General features: G+C 56.4%; 2 protein-coding genes across 18 annotated transcripts in view; one reads left to right on the top strand and one right to left on the bottom strand.

Annotated features, from left to right (window-relative positions):
* The first annotated feature begins 372 nt into the window (after window positions 1–372).
* LRRC26 (leucine rich repeat containing 26) lies at window positions 373–4,392 on the top strand. The gene is made up of 2 exons (XM_052814993.1): window positions 373–1,462; window positions 2,415–4,392. The coding sequence occupies exons 1-2, from the start codon at window positions 415–417 to the stop codon at window positions 2,693–2,695; spliced, it is 1,329 nt and encodes a 442-aa protein (XP_052670953.1). The 5' UTR covers window positions 373–414; the 3' UTR covers window positions 2,696–4,392.
* An 864-nt stretch (window positions 4,393–5,256) lies between these two features.
* Window positions 5,257–15,133, bottom strand: part of GRIN1 (glutamate ionotropic receptor NMDA type subunit 1) — a 40,347-nt gene continuing 30,470 nt past the window's right edge. For 3 of the 17 annotated variants that reach the window (XM_052814981.1, XM_052814977.1, XM_052814978.1), the window contains 3 exons: window positions 13,839–14,090; window positions 13,008–13,118; window positions 8,946–10,154 (listed from right to left, as the gene is read on the bottom strand). In XM_052814981.1, the coding sequence (XP_052670941.1) occupies window positions 9,951–10,154; window positions 13,008–13,118; window positions 13,839–14,090 (567 nt within the window). In that variant the 3' untranslated portion in view covers window positions 8,946–9,950. Of the gene's footprint in view, window positions 6,969–8,945; window positions 10,155–13,007; window positions 13,119–13,838; window positions 14,091–14,251; window positions 14,294–15,133 lie in introns of those variants that run through there. The other 14 variants (XM_052814986.1, XM_052814987.1, XM_052814983.1 and 11 more) reach the window with 11 other exon arrangements.

The following is a 15,133-nucleotide window of genomic DNA, read 5'->3' as shown; positions in this document are numbered from 1 at the left end:
TCTTGTGCTGGAGCGTGGGTAAACAAGTTTTGGGTGGCTGCAGCCCAGCAAGCTCACCTTTCCCATGCGGGGGCTCCTGGGCATCCCCCAGCATGCCTGCAGACGTGTGATCCTGCTGGGGAGGAAGAAGGTGGCCCATGGGAGTCACATCCCAACCTTCCTCATTTTGGCATAGCTTACAGTCTCCTGCCAGGGGCAAACAGAGCCTGGCCAAGGGTTGGGCTCAGCAGGGTGGCCCATGGCTCCCAGCAGAGCTCCCCATTGAGGACCTCTGGGCTTAGTGGGCCAGCACAGAAGATGGGGTTAGACCTGCTGATTATATGATTTAAGCTTTGTCCCACCCCAGCCAGCTGCGGTGGTCCTGCGTCCATACACCCCTCTGTACACGGCTGGTGAGGCAGCACACCCATAGGGATGCCCTGTGGGGAGGATGGAAGCCAAGAGATGCATCTGGTTTTGCTTTTTTCCAGCTCTCCAGCCTGCAGCACACACAAGCAGTTAATCCCAGGCCGTGCAGAGCTGGCTGCTTACCTGGCTGGAGCAGTGCCTGGCAGAGGGAGGGACAAGGGCACGGCTCTGCACCTTGCCAGGGCAGGCATCACTGCAAAAATATTTGCTGAAAAAAGTGCAGCTCCACCCCAAGGAAAACTGGGGCTGGGAGCACAGCCTGCTCTGGGTTTGCAGACGGAGGGTGGTGGCAAGCAGGGGAATGCGTGCGGCTGCAGGGAGTCGAGCACATCCACTTGCTCCCCTTGCAGCCAGGCACTGCCCAGCACCTCCACTTGGCACCGCCGGGCTCAGCCGAGGGTGCCGGGCTGGGACGGGTGGCTGGGCAAGGTGACAGGCACTAGGGATCCTGTCCGTGGGGGAATCCCAGCACCGGAGCTCGGGGAGCCCTCGCCACCTCAGTGGGCAGCCATGGGCTGCTGGAGGGGCCCCAGCACCATGCTGGCCTGCCTGCTTCTCCTGCGCCCGCTGCCCTCACCAGCCTGCCCCGCCGCCTGCCGCTGCTCCTCAGGGGAGGTGGACTGCAGCGAGCATGCCCTCCGCAAGGTGCCACAGAGCCTGCCGACCAACACCAGCACCCTGTGGCTTGGCTACAACTTCATCTCCGTGCTGGGGCCGCGCTCCTTCCCTCCCCTGCCGGGGTTGCTGCTGCTCAGCCTGCCCCACAACCGCCTGAAGCTGATCCACAGCCAGGCGCTGGTGGGGCTCGGGGCGCTGCAGGAGTTGGACCTCAGCAACAACTACTTAACTGTGCTGAACCCCGAAACCTTCCTGCCCCTCACCAGCCTGGCCACGCTCAACCTGGGCAGCAACAGGCTGTGGGAGCTGGATCCTGGGGTGCTGCACGCCCTGCCCCAGCTCCAAGCCCTCCTCCTGCAGGACAACCCCTGGGTGTGCAGCTGCGGCATCCTGCCCCTCTGGCGCTGGCTCAGCCACAACAGGGAAAAAGTGCAAGGTGAGTGCCCAGAGGACCGTGTCCCCAAGCCCCCCACCCGCTCCACACTGGCTGGTTACCTCACTGAGGCTGAGGCAGGACCCAGCACCCTGGTTGCCACCCGGCTGTGGGCTTGCATGGTCGGTGCCCGTGGGGGTACAGCGAGGTTCCTCAGGACCCATCCTCAGGCCATGGCAGCTCCTGTGTCTGCTTGGGTGGATGCATCCCTGGGTCTGGTACTTGGTGCCCACCCTTGGTCACCAGCAGGGATTGCCTGGAGAGGAGGGCTGGGCAATGTCCCAGTGATGGGCACCCAGCACTGTCCCCAGCAGTGGCACCAATCCTGCCACATTGAGGGCAAGGCATGCTAGACAATGGGCACCTGAGGGGGCAAGAAGAGCCTGGGTATCAGGGTGAGCATCACCGCTGACCAGCCGGGATTCAGTGCCTTCAGCCCCTTCCCCAATGCTTTTATGAATGTGGGTCTGATCCTGCATTTATTACCTCGTGAACCTCAATGAGAGACAGGTCTGCGAGCAAGGTCTCTCCCTCTGCTGCCACCCACTCCTGCTTGCTTCCAGCTTGGGTGCGCACCTGTCACTTGTACTGGTTGGGACCTTCTGTGGCATCTCCAGGTTGGCTGCTCACTGCTCCCCACATCTGTCTCCTGGGAACCAGGCCCACCACCTTGCCTGCCCCATCTACCACCCCACCCCAAACCTATTTTCCAGTGCCCCCTCCAGCACTGTGCCCACCTCCCCATCCCATCCCACTCCCCGGGGTGTAGGACGTAGATGAGTCCTGAATCCTCACCGCTCCCCTTCTTTGTACCCTGCCCTGGGTGATCTTGGTCAACCCTGTCCTCCTGCCCTGGTCCTGTCTGTCCCATACAGCCCTGCCATCCCCTCTGTCCTTGACACCTGCCTTGTCCCAGCTGCCCAGTGTGCCCATCAGTGCTGCTTTTCTTTTCCAGAGAAGAGTTTGCTCCTCTGCAGAGTCCCAGAGCAGCTGAACAAGTATCCAGTCATGGCCTTCAGGAATGAGTCCTTCAGGCAATGTCAGGAGACCTCACTGTCCGCCAAGCACTACATCACCTTCTTGATCATTGGACCATTCTCCTTCATGGCCAGCATCTTCTTCTGCACCTTCATGGGCTCCATCATAGTGGTTTACCACAACCTGTGCAGGGAACCCCACTTCTGGTGGAGACCCGGCATCTGCAGGCGCCGCTGTGGCAGGGTGACCAGGCTTTAGCCCTGGGCATGCTGTGGTCCATGCTCTTGTCCAGCTGACTGCACCCCCCTGTTGCCAACATTTCCCTGTTGACCAGTGAGAGGATGCTCTGTTCTGGAAATCGCTTTTCTTCCTCCTCCCAGAGTCCCCCGAGATGATGCCGAACTCCCTCTGCTCCGCAGCCTGGGGGGAGCAGCCCCCAGCTCAGCCCCCCTGCAGGGCACAGTCTGACCACGGCTGCTCTCAGTGTTTTGGGAGGCTGCCCCAGGCCACCCTCAGACCTGCACATCCCCTTCCTGGGGGTGGGGGGCAGATGATCCTTCTCCTCCAGCTCACCCTGACCCTGCTGCCCAGGAGCCTCAGTGTGCATTTCAGGATGCACTGTATGCCTCTGTGTGCCTTTTGGTGCATCCTGGGGGCCCCTGTGTGCATCTCAGGACATACCATATTCCTCTGGGTGCCTTTCAGTACACCCCAGGAGTCTTCATTTGCCTTTTGGTGCAGCCCAGGAGCCTCTGCGTGCCTTTCAGTTTGCCCCAAAGCCCTCCTTGGGCCTTTGGGTGCCACCCAGCACTCCCCATCTGCCATTCAGTGACCCCAGCAGCCTCAGCGTGCCATTCTGTGCCCTCAAGACCCCTTGGCTTGGCTTTTTCTGCATCCAAATGCCATCCGTTTGGCTTTCTGTGTCCTGAAAGGCATTGGTTGGACTTTTGGTGTCCCCCAGAGCTCTCCGTGTGCCTTTTGGTGCACCTGAAGATCTCTGGGTGCTTTTGGGGAACTCCAGAGCCTCCACAGGACTTTCAGAAAGCCCCAGACTGCTCCGTGTGCTGCCAGGACAGGGCAGGTTGCACAATGTTTCTTCTGATGTTTTTTTTTCTTTGAGACAGGGCTGCTGGTGCTGAGAAGGCTCAGCCAACAACCAAGATCTAGGGTGAGGCTGAGGTTTAGGGTGAGGGTTGGAAAGAGACAAAGCCTCGAGCTCCCACTGATGTGGTTTGGCAAAGGGGCTGCCAAAGGATGTGTGAGGCTGCATGGCGGTTCCTCCCCTAATAGCTTTTCCCCTAGGCTAAAGCTCATCCAAGGCCAAGGTGTAGGGTTAGCTCAGTGATGGGAGTGGAGACAAAAAAGCCCATGTGGGTTTACAGCACAGAACCTGCAGCCCTTGCTGCCGCCTCACTTCCCATCGCCCACAAAAAGGGGCTGGGGCTGCCCCCGCATCTCCTTGCCCTGCCGCCTCCTGCCCTTCCCTGCAGAAATGCTTCTCCACTGCATTCATGGAAATGCTTAGTGAGTGTAGTGGGTGATGGCCTGGAAGGAGCTGGAGCTGTGCTCCAGAGGGAAGCACAAGCTGTGGTGACAAAAACATGTCTCAAGGAGGAGCAACAGCCCTTTCTGGCATGAGTTCTTACCCATTGCAAGGCAGTAAGAGCCACAGTGAGATGACTGTCGCCACCAGCCTCCCCCTGTTCACTCAATCTCTTGCCCATGCAAGAGCTGCAGGACAAGGCAGCAATGTGGCGGGGGACAAGGCATCCTTTGGCAAGCTCTTGGCAAGGATTAAATATATCATGCAGAGAATAAACCAATGTCACCTCAGTTGTGGCTTGCTCCCATTTTTATTTTCAAGAGAGAAACCAACCCAATATGCTGCCACACTGTTTGATTCCTGCTCGGCTCTTCCTGCAGTGCCTCTCCCCAGGGAGGGGTGCAAGGGCCGCAGGATGCTGGTGAAAGCAGCAGCTCCTCCAGCGCTACCAGCCCTGCACCCGGGATGGCTGCAGGACCTCTGCCAGGATCAGCCCCTTGCATGGCGCCTCTCCCAGGAGCAATCCCAGCTTTCCCAGACCCTTTCTAGTGACAGCACTCTGTCCTTCCCAAGAAGGCCTGGGCTTCCCATTTGGAGCTAGAACCTTGCTCGTCATCCTGCTTGGCCACCTGAGCCTCACTCCTCCTCCCAGATCATCCTGAGGCTGAGACCCGCGTGGAGGTTGGGCTAGTGGTCTCAGCACATGGAGAGCATGCTGTGAATGAGTGATGTTGCTTCATTTTAGCCTAGGGGAGCTGCCTCTCTGTTTTGCCTTGGGGCACCTCCCTACAGATAGGCTGATGTGTGGGGACTTCCCCAGATGCCTTCATCCCTGCAGTCAGTTCTCTGTTCCCAAAGGCCAGTGCCACTGGCAGTGCCCCACGCTGGCTCTCAGGAGCTGGGAAGCACAGCAGTGGCAGGGGACTGTTTTGCCCTGGCTGGAGGTGGGTGAGAGCCAGCTGGCATGGTGCTGGCATTTGGACAGTTTCAGGCTGTCCCTGGCCCCCTGCTGCCAGGCCTGTCCCCCTACACTGGCTGTTCAGGCTGTCCATCAGCTTGGCATCCCAGAACCGTGATGCCCCTTCCCTCCTGGTATTCCCTGCAGCTCCTGGCCTTTCTCCCTGCTGACTTCTCCGTTCCTTCCCATCTCTCCACCTTTTACTGTTTGCAAACCCTGCAGCAGTGCTGGGTGAGGCTCTGATTCAGCATGGGGCTCCCTGCCAGCTTTGCCAGAAGGCAGAGACGGAAAGAGGCGCATGGCACTGAAATAAACCACTTCATGATCCAGTCTAGACTTTACTTAGCTTTTGCAAAAACTTGGTATTAATGTTACATTGACATATAAAGTAGAATGGGTCCAATTTCTCAGCTGGAGTGAGATGAACTTGATGGAGCCACTGCAGTCAGTGGGACGATGCTCACAAACCTCAGCTGCCATCTGAAAATCCTGCCTGCAAAGGCTGCTGACCCCCAGGGGGAAGCCCCGTCTGCTTGGCTGGGGCAAGGAGAGGGCAGTTCATGTTGCTGGGGCTTGGTACCACATTGCAGGTGGGTTTTCCGCCTTCGCAGGAGGCGGGATGCGATGTTGCCCGTGTGTGTGCTGTAGCAGCTCATCACCAGCCTGGCTGGTGCCAGATGCTTCCCCGGCACTGGTGTCTCTGCACCCACTCACAGTGCCCACGGGGAGGGTGCTCAGGGATGTTGGCACATGGGCACATATGCTTGAGGGGAGGAAGCTGTGGGGAGGAATGGCATCGGCCTGTCTCATTTGGTTCCCTTTTCCTGAATGGGGATCCAGTTTCCAGGTTCAGGCAGATGCAGCCATGTGAGCTGGGGCTTCAGGGCTGCCGTAGGAGCTGCTGGCAAGCTTGAACTGGAGGTGAGTGTGGCAGGGAAGCTGCCAGTGCCCGCTGCAGTGTGCTGACACTGCAGGCAGGCTGGGTGGCTGCTGCAGACACCGGAGCACGCAGCAAGCCACAGCTGGCCAGCAGCATCTCTCCTCGCATTGCTGGTGCTGAGGCAGTGTGGAGCTTGGCTAAAGGTCAACGCAACAATCCAGATCCATTTACCGTGGAGATGTTCCTGGCCAGGAGAGCCACAGTGTGAGAGCTACATGGTGGCCATGGCCAGGTCCTGGGGATGCCTTCTGTGCAGGAGAGGTGGGGAGCCAGGATCTTGGCTGAGAGCATGTTAGGAGCTCCAGAGTACCGCGTTTAGCACAGGAGCGTGGGCTGCAGGGCTTGGAGCACTCCTGCTGCAAACAGACCATGTACAGGAGCCAAGTCACAGCCATGGGCTGATGGGAGGGAGGAACAGGGGGTTCATCCCCTGTGAGGAGCAGAGCACACATCTTCCAGCCCCTGCTGCAGAGGTGGGGGTCACTCGGCACAGCAGGAACATGTGCCCAACCTGCTGAACTGCCTCGGCTGCTCCAGTTGCTCGGGACCACGAGCATGTTGCACTGGAGCCCTCCAGGGTGGTGGGAAACGTGGAGCACATGGCTGAGGGGCCGTGCGTGTGCTGAGAAGCCTGAAGCCTGCAAAGTGAAGCACATTCGTAGTCTGGCACCAGCTCTTCCCTGCTACCATGGGAGAGCAGGCACCATGTGCCTTTCAAAGTCCTTTCCCCTTGCACGTAGCCAGTCAGTGGCAATACTGATTATCAACAGCATTGGTTGGAAGCAATTATCTCTGTACAGTGAAGTCCAAACCATGTCCTGGTTCTGCCGTGCATTCTGGGGCATGAGCATGGCAGCAGGCCTAGGAAGGGAGGGAGATATACAATGAAGTCACTGTGTATGGATGAAGGATGCTTTCCTCCCATCTCACCCAGAAGAACCCATCAGTGTCCCTTGAAAGGCAGTCCTGGCTGTGCCTTCCTACTGTGTTGGGCAAGGACTGATGGCCCCCGGGGAGAAGGTCACACCACAGTGCTGACTGAGGGGTCGGAGAGGTTGAGCTGGCCAGTGATGTCGGTGGGATGATATTGCTGCAACACACAAATACACAGACAAGGAGAAAGAAGTGTTAGGCAGTTCTGGCACTTGCCCCCACCTCCACTTACATCACATGTGTCCCTACAGGATATCTCTTGGGGGTGATGCAACGGCCCGAAACCTGCTGCTGGCTGAGGTCCCCTTCCCAATGCAATCCAAGCTTGTGCAGAGGTCGTTGCAGACACTCTCCAAGCACCCTACAGCTAGGCAGGGAGGACGCCCAGCAGCACGGTGCAGCTTCTGCAGAGCGTGGCAGCCGGGTCGCCTGCTGAGCGAGCCCCTCTCTGCTCTGGGAGAGCTACAAGACAAAGGCTGTGACTCATCAGCCCAGCCCACGGCTGAACCTGTGTTTGGAGGGTCTGGCTGGGTTTCGGCATCTCTCTGGTGCCAGATCAAGCTGTGCTTTGAGGCCAGGGCGTTTCACCTCCTTGCTTGAATGACTCTGCTTTGACTATCCTTTCATGCAGGTGAGGAGATGTGTGGTGTGGTTGACTTGCAATAAACTTGCAATAGTGTCAACTGCTAATGTGAAAGTACAGCCTGTGTTGGGGATGTGCCCTGGATTCGGGGTTCTGCGCTCCTTGTGGATGGGGGGGCTTGGCAAACACTCCCTGGGGAGACCTCCCCAGCCACAGTCCCACCAGCAAACAAATGGGGAGAGCAGAAATACCCTTCAACAGGCAAGAAAAAAAAAGTCCTTCCTCCCCAGGCAGGGATTTACAACTGGGCAGTTATTTTCTCCCTTCCTCCTTCCATAGTCCCTTCCTCTCCCAGTTCCCCTCTCTTAACTCCAGACCCTGAACTGGAAGCCCTGCTGCGAGAGCGGGTGGCACGGAGCATCTTGCGCTGCTGTTTGGGGACCTGAATTGGTGCCGGGGCAGGAAAGGGTCTCGGTGGGTCTTGTGTGCTGCAACGTGGACCCTCTCCAGTGACATTTGCCTGGCCCTTGCACCATGCTACCCAGGAGGGCTGCCATTTTGCTGGGCTCTCGGGGGGGCTCCTCGGTGACGGAATTTTACCTGTCTTGCGTTGGTCAGTGGTGACTGTGGCCCCCGCGGTGCTGCTGGCGGCTCTGGCACTGTGGCTACCCTGCGTGGCTCTACACTGTGCCTCCCACCACGGGGAGGTCTGGGGTTCCCCCGAGCATTGCATGGGGTCCTCGGGGCTGCCCTGCTCTGCCCAGTTTTGTGCTTCACCGGGTCCCCTCAGTGGGGAGCTGCTCGGGCAGGGGCAGGAGCCAACATGCTCCCATCTCTCCGGTACATGTGCTTGGGACATGCTGACACCCAGGGAGCATCTCATGGGATCATTCATTTAGGGGACTAGCTCATATTAAAATGGAGCCTCTGAGAAATTCCTTGCTATGGCCTTGCTTTGCTAAGTGACAACACCTTGGCCGTCGCCTGTTTGCACAGGGAACGACTGAGGTGATCCTGAAGTCACTCTGCCGCCCTGGGGGGAGCTTTTTGTGGCTATTCATCAGTCCACCAAAAAATGCCCCTCTCTCCCCAAAACGGGTGCAGCTGCCCCCTCCTTGCGAAAACCTAGGATTCCAGCTAAATGCAGTCTTTCCTTTCTGTAGCAAAATGGCTGGGAGGCGTGTGCTTGTGGGATGGGGCTTGAAACCCACAGGGAGGAGAGGCGACTGGGAAAGGGAGAGGCTGGGTGACTCACTGGTGGAGAAGGAGGAACTTGAGATATGAAAAGGAACGGGCAGAAGAAAAGTCCTTTGTTAAATATCCTGCCTGATGCAAGCGGGGGGGTGGAAAAAGCGATGTGTGCGTGTGTGTGTGTGTGTGCATGTGCCTCGGTGCACGTGTACGTGTGGCTGCTGTGGTGGAAAGCTGGAGGTCTAGCAGGGCAGGCTGGGGTGTTCTGGCCTCTCTGCACAGCTCTGGGGGTGGGAAACGGTAAAATAACCAAGCGAAATGGGGAATCTGGCCAGAAAAATTAAAATACAAGAGCATGGCTTTTGATTTGAAAGCATATCTCCTCCAATCACAGAGTTATCACAGGGTAACATTCTCATTTACTTTTTTTTGTGTAGAGTTCATGCATGCAATTTTTAATAATAAAAATTAAAAAAAAAGGAAAAGAAAAAAAGCAAGAAAACTGTCATATCAAAACTATGTTAAAGTAGAACTAATGCTAGAAGCACATATCAGTAATTTAGGGTAAATTATGTTACAGGGATGGTGCAATTATCCCCAAACCAAACATTATAAAGCCAAGAAATTAATCAATATTAACTGTAGAAGAGACTCAAACATGTTAAGGTATGGAAGTGAAGTGAAGGCACCAAAAACTTTAAATGACAACCAGGAAGAAAATATAGACAAGAACTTAATATGTCTTTAAAAATGACTTCAACCTAATCTGGGCTCATATGGTAGTCCCTGGCTGGTGGAAGATTTTCTGGAAGAATTTTGGGTTTTGGGGGTTTTTTTTGTAATTAAAAATTAGGATTCCAGCTAAATGCAATCTTGCTGTAGAAAACGTCAACTTTCCTTAAAAAAAAAAAAAAATCAGTTGTCTTTGACCTACATTTGGTTCTTTTGGGCCAAAAACTAGGTTCTTTTTCAGCCAAGAAGCGTTTGGCTTTGGGACAGCTGATCCTTCACTGAAAAGGTGACCTTTTCCATGAACCCCCTCAGTTCTCGACCAGCTCTGGCACCATCCCCATGGCTGCAGGGCGAGCATCGCCTCACAGAACCGGGCCCTTGCTTGGCCGTGACGTGGGACGTGTGTCATGCTGTGTCTGGGGGGGGACGCCCGCAGGCTGGCAGTGTGACTCTGCGGGGGCTGATGACGGCTGCAGTGGGGGGGCTAAGGGACCTGTGCACCTCGTTACGTGTCTGTACGAAATGTGCCGGCTCGGAAGGTGTCTGTGTGGTTTATGCATCTCACATGGCTTCTGTGGGGTTGCAGTATCGTGGGTGGCTGCGATGGATGGCAGTACGTCAGCTCTGCGAGTGCTATTCGAGTTGCAGGAGCTGCCTATGGGGAACACATGCATCTCCTCCTGGGGCGGTGGGGATGATGTGCCGCGGAGAGGCTGTGCAGCTCGGGTGATGGTGGGCGCTAGGACGTTCAGAGTGGGGTGGTAGCTTCCCAGGGCTGTCTTGGCTCCATGGTGCCAGCCTGTCTCTCTGGCACTCCTGAGGGACCATTCTGCAGGGCTGCAGAGCAGAATCCATTTTTAAAACTCCCGACAACGAAAAGGAAAGAAGCAAGGCCACCAGGTTTGCGTCTTTCGCTCACTAGCCAGGAGAGCCCATGGGGCTGGGGTCAGTCTGGCCTTCCAGCCCCATGGGCTCTCCAGCCTTGCCCATCTGAGACCTGGTGTCGGCCCGTGGCTCTGCCGAGCGTCATGAAACAGAGCGCCTCACTGCTTTCGTGTCTTTACAAGGACCCCAGGCAACGTGTCCCAGCATGCTACATACTCATGGGGCCTTCCACAGCAGGAGGGTATTGAGGTCTCTGAGCCAGGGCTGCTGCACGGGAGTGGAGGGCACCAAATGGCAGGCTGTGACATGAGCTGCTGGCAGCACCCTCCTGCTGGCTGCTCAACCTGCAGAGCAAACAGCAGGTCTGCCCAACATCACGACAAAGCTCGCTCCACCACAGACCTCCTGCAATAGCTGGACCTTGGACCTGCTAGCCTCCATCTTGGCCGCATTGGCCTGGATGTTGACCCCGCTAGCCTGTTCTTAACCCAACCAGCCTGGTTCCCTGGGGAACGTGTCCTGGGACCCCGGCCACATCACTCCATGGCAGGCAGAAGACTGTGAGAGGCTTTCTGGGCAGCAGGGCATCGTTGCTTATAGCTGCCTCACAGATGCAGCTGCCCCCAAAGCAGAGGCCATCTTCTGGGATGAGTGAGGCCATCTCCCTCCACAACTCGCCTGTGAGCAACGTGCCAAGAAGAGCACGGCAGGGACCCAAAACGCAGGGAGCCCCATGCCACGCTAGTCCCCACCAGGCAAGGGAAGGGGAGAGCACGGCTCCACTGCTTGCCCATGGGACCTCTGGTGCAGGTGGCCCCTGGACCTGGTCAGCTCAGGGCACTGGGGTGCTCCTACCCTGGGACAGAGAGCACTGTGGAGTGTGGCATAGGCTGGATGCCATACCATGGAGCAGGATCAGGCCCAGGATGCTTCCCTGAAGAGGGAGCGATGTGGGAGGTACCAGAAGTGCCACACACCAGCTGCCCCGTTGTTCCTGGGTTCTCCCCCTCTCCTGTGCCCACCGGTCCTCCCAGGTGCCCACTGCACCGTGATACTCCTGTTCTCCAAGGACAGGACCCCTTGGTTTCCTAACCGTGAAGTGGTTCAAACACAACTAAACATGGGGGTCTGCTCAGGACATGCTGAGGTTCCCCCCAGCAGATCTTTCTGCAATATTTTCTCCCCTTTTTTCTGTGCATCCCATCTGTCCCTCCTCCTCCTCCTCACTCTTCCCACCTTCTCCCCCTTGCACCATCCACCCCATCACTGTCTCCTCTCCCCCCGTCAGGGCTCAGGCCACCAAGACACAACCTGCAACCTTCCTGCAGAGCTGCTTGGGGGGTGTACAGTGGGGAGGGGGGACCCCAGACATGGGGGTACCACTGGGACAAGGTGCTACCCAGGGAGCATGGAAGCAGCGCAGGAGGTGGCAGGGATGCCCGTCTTCCCTGTGGGGTATGGGGGATGAGCGGGGAGAGTGTGGGTCCCCCCCCATGCCTGCCCAACTTAGAGATGACAGCGAGAGGAGCACTTTGTGTGAGACGGTGGCAGTCAAGCCCGGCCGAGGGCTCAGCTGTCCCCGGGCCTGTGTCCCAGGGGTGCTCCAGGAGCTTCTCAGGATGAAGCCTGCATTGGTGTCAAAGGCAGCTGCCTCCATTTCGCGTACAGAGCCGTGGCCCTGAGACCCCCTGCGATATCGCATGCTGCTCCCCGAGGCACCCCGAGCCTGCAGCCGGGGACAGGCCACCCCGCCATGGGGGGCCACATCTCCCCATGCTACCGCCGTCCCCCCATCCCCGCCATGCCTCACGCCTTGGGCAGCCTGGCGGGGAGCCTGCTCTGAGCAACCCTGGGCAGAAACCCGCCGGTCGCCCCGGGCAGGTGGTTTCGGCAAGCCCGTCGCGCAGGGAGGTCGGGCAGCAAAACGCAGTGGCCGCCGCCACACGAGACAACAGAGTAGCCACAGTGCAGAGTGTCATACAACAGACGGCAACATGCAGAGGGACACCGGCTCAGTCCGACAGACCAACAGCCCAACCTGACGCTGAAGAGTGTCTGAAGCTCCAGCACGAGCAGACACGTTTGCACATTTGGAAACAGCTGGCTTTAGAGGCAGCAATTTGGAAATTTTCTCTGGTTACGTGAGAGCAGTTTTACTCTGAGGCAGAAAGCACAAGTTTGAACCAAGGTTGGGTCTTTAACAACCTCCTCTTTCAAGCCTTTGCATCTCTTTTCTGGAGCTGCGTTACTGCTGACTATAACCAGAGACAGCTGTCACTCCTGTGCCGAGGACTACATCCCGAATGCTAATCGTCACAAACAAAAATCACATGTAGAGAATGTGACACGCATGGCTCTCAGTGAGGTGACACGGTGCCCAAATTAAATCGGGGTGATCATTTTTAGGCATACAATGACAAACAGGAACAGGAACACTCAGGAACAGAGAAAAAAAAAAAAATGTCATCGGTTTCAAGAGGTCAGCACCGGTAAGGTGAGCGAAGCACAGAGAGGAACATCAGAAATCATCCAGGCAAAAAGAAAACAAAAAACAAAACAAAAACTCGGTTGCATCTCCCAACTCATCACAGGACTCCAAGCCACCTCCTGCCTGCCCTCCAGGATCCCAGCATCCTTTCAGGTACACGGGATGACTGACTCACTGACTCACTGACTGACTGGTGACGAACATGAGCTATGCATGTACACTGGCAGCTTCGGGATGGGTGTGTGGCAGTCGATGGGATGGCAGAAGAGAGAAAGAGAGAGAAAGAGAGAGGGCAGAATTGTTCTTCTTCCTCTTACCGTATCCTTGGAGGACCTACGTCTCTTGAAGCTGGAGGCCAGGGTGGAGGTGATGGACCTAAAAGTGGCTTTCTTTTTAGGGTCAGGTTCTGCTCTACCACTTTTTCTATCCTAAAATGAATATGTATAAGTGATTAGATCTCTAGTGTGTTGTTGGAAACACTAAATCTATTTGAATACTGCCCCGTGTCATGTCCTTCATTCAGGTGAGAAAGCTACTGGAGGTGTCCTGTCACTCCCAGTCCTCCAAGGGCCTCCGTGACCCACAGCTACAGCACGGCCGCCACACTGCTACAGCTATGGGGCCGGCCTCGCATCTGGAGCACTGGAAACCCCTCTGGGGAGTAGCCCTGCTCTCCTGGGTGTCTGCGTCCAGGCCGGCACAGCTGACCTCGCTTCCTGGGGATGCTCTTCCTGGCGCCCTGCCCCTCGCTTCCACTGCTAGCCTGGCTAGACCGAGAGGTGAGATGCTGCACCTACCACTAAAAAAATTGCTCAGGGCCTTTTCTGAGGCTGAATCCTAGTGCCACAAGAGAGAGAGAGGACTGCATTGAAAGAGAAGTCATTGTATGAATATTCTGTAAAAAAATGTATTCAAAAATTTAAATGATGCAGTTGTGCAAAGCCGAACGTGGTTGTTGCTGGTGGTTTTTTTTTTCCAAAGTAAAACGGGTTAAAAAAAAGGAAACTGGAAGAAAAAGAAAAGGAAAAAAATAAAAGGAAAAGAAAGGGAGGAGGCAAAGCGTTAGCGCTATGATGTCATCGGGTTCGGGATGAACTCAAAGAGAAACAGAACTGAAAAATGTAGCCATTGGTGTTAGCGAGTCGGACCTGGTTAGCGCAGGCTGGGAGCACCAGCCGCCATGGTGCGGGGGCAGCGAGCCGTGGGGACCGGCCGCGCTCTGCGGCGGGCGCTGAGAACGATTCCTCCCCAATTGCTTTCGTGCCAATGAGTGTGACCTTTCCGACGGGGGACGGAGTGACCAGGTCTGGCTCTGCTACCGCACGGGGGTAACCAAAATGTATCCCGCTGGTGCGTAGAGCATGCTCGGGGATACATTTGCTCCTCCTTCTCAGTTCTCTCTTTTGCGGACATGCACAAACGGAAAGGAAAGCAAGATGAATGGAATGAAATGTCTTTTTCTTCCATGGCATCTCAGGAAATAGCCATGGCAAAACTGTGATCCCAAAAACCATTATTTTTGTTTGTTTGTTTTAACAAATAAATCTTTCCACTTGCCTACCTTCTAGCAATGTACCAGATACTAGTGCTCTGACGTTTCCTCCTGTGGAAAAGTCTTACAATGTCAAACGGCTCTTTACCATGAGGCTGTTCACCCCCACAGGGCAGCATGCTTTGCTCACAGTCCCACAGACTCTGCCCAAGGACCCAGTGCAGTATTTTCTAGAAGGTTGGCAAGTGAAAAATGGCAGTGCGACTAGTGTGGTCTGTCCCAGCAGCCTTAACCCCCTTGGTGCTGCTGCTTTTTGGAAGCAAAGAAAAAAAAAGAAAAAAAGAAAAAAAAATAGAGAAATGGCTTTTCCGAGACTCTTATCAGTGAGCTGAACCCAGCGAGCTCTCAGGATACAGCAGCCCGGCCTCGTGCTTCCCCTTGCTGCTCTCGGGCAGGTCGCTTCCACCCGGGCAGCCCACCCGCATGCCCCAGCCAGCGCTGCTCCCGCAGGGCCACCGCTCCGGGCTCATTTTGGGGTCCCCAAGCCTTCTTCTCTCTCTGTCATTCACTGGCTCTGCTGCGAACGGCAGTCTCCTTTAGTCACCTAAAGGATCTCCCGCACTTTGAATGCCGGTGTTCTTCCCCAAGGAAGAAAAGCAGCCCAGGCAATTCAGAGAGAGCCTCCAGCTGCCCTAAACTGGGGTTCAGGGACACCGTGGGGCTCAGCCCCAAAAGCAATGGGCTAAGGGAAGTGTGAGGCTGGTGGCCCACGTGGGCCTACGGCTCAGTGTCACTGCCAGGCACCACTGACTCTCCCAGGCTCCCCTGCCTGAGAGGCACAGAGGTGTTTCAGGGATGGGAGAAGCCAGGGAGAGCAATGGCCCCACAGAAGGGGCCCAGGGGAGCCTTGGCGCTGACAGGCACTGGCATTGCTGGCTCCCGTGTGGGGAG

Source organism: Harpia harpyja, chromosome 19 (genome assembly GCF_026419915.1).
Source record: "Harpia harpyja isolate bHarHar1 chromosome 19, bHarHar1 primary haplotype, whole genome shotgun sequence".
NCBI classification, from domain to species: Eukaryota; Metazoa; Chordata; class Aves; order Accipitriformes; family Accipitridae; genus Harpia; species Harpia harpyja.
The sequence above is the reverse complement of the archived record's forward strand: the minus strand, read 5'-3'. Positions and strand labels throughout refer to the sequence as shown.

Excerpts from the sequence above, each read along its gene's own strand:
- LRRC26 (XM_052814993.1), top strand. The coding sequence starts at position 415 with ATGCCCTGTGGGGAGGATGGAAGCCAAGAGATGCATCTGGTTTTGCTT. Across the intron at positions 1,463-2,414 it reads CAACAGGGAAAAAGTGCAAG|AGAAGAGTTTGCTCCTCTGC; the intron begins GTGAGTGCCCAG and ends TTTCTTTTCCAG.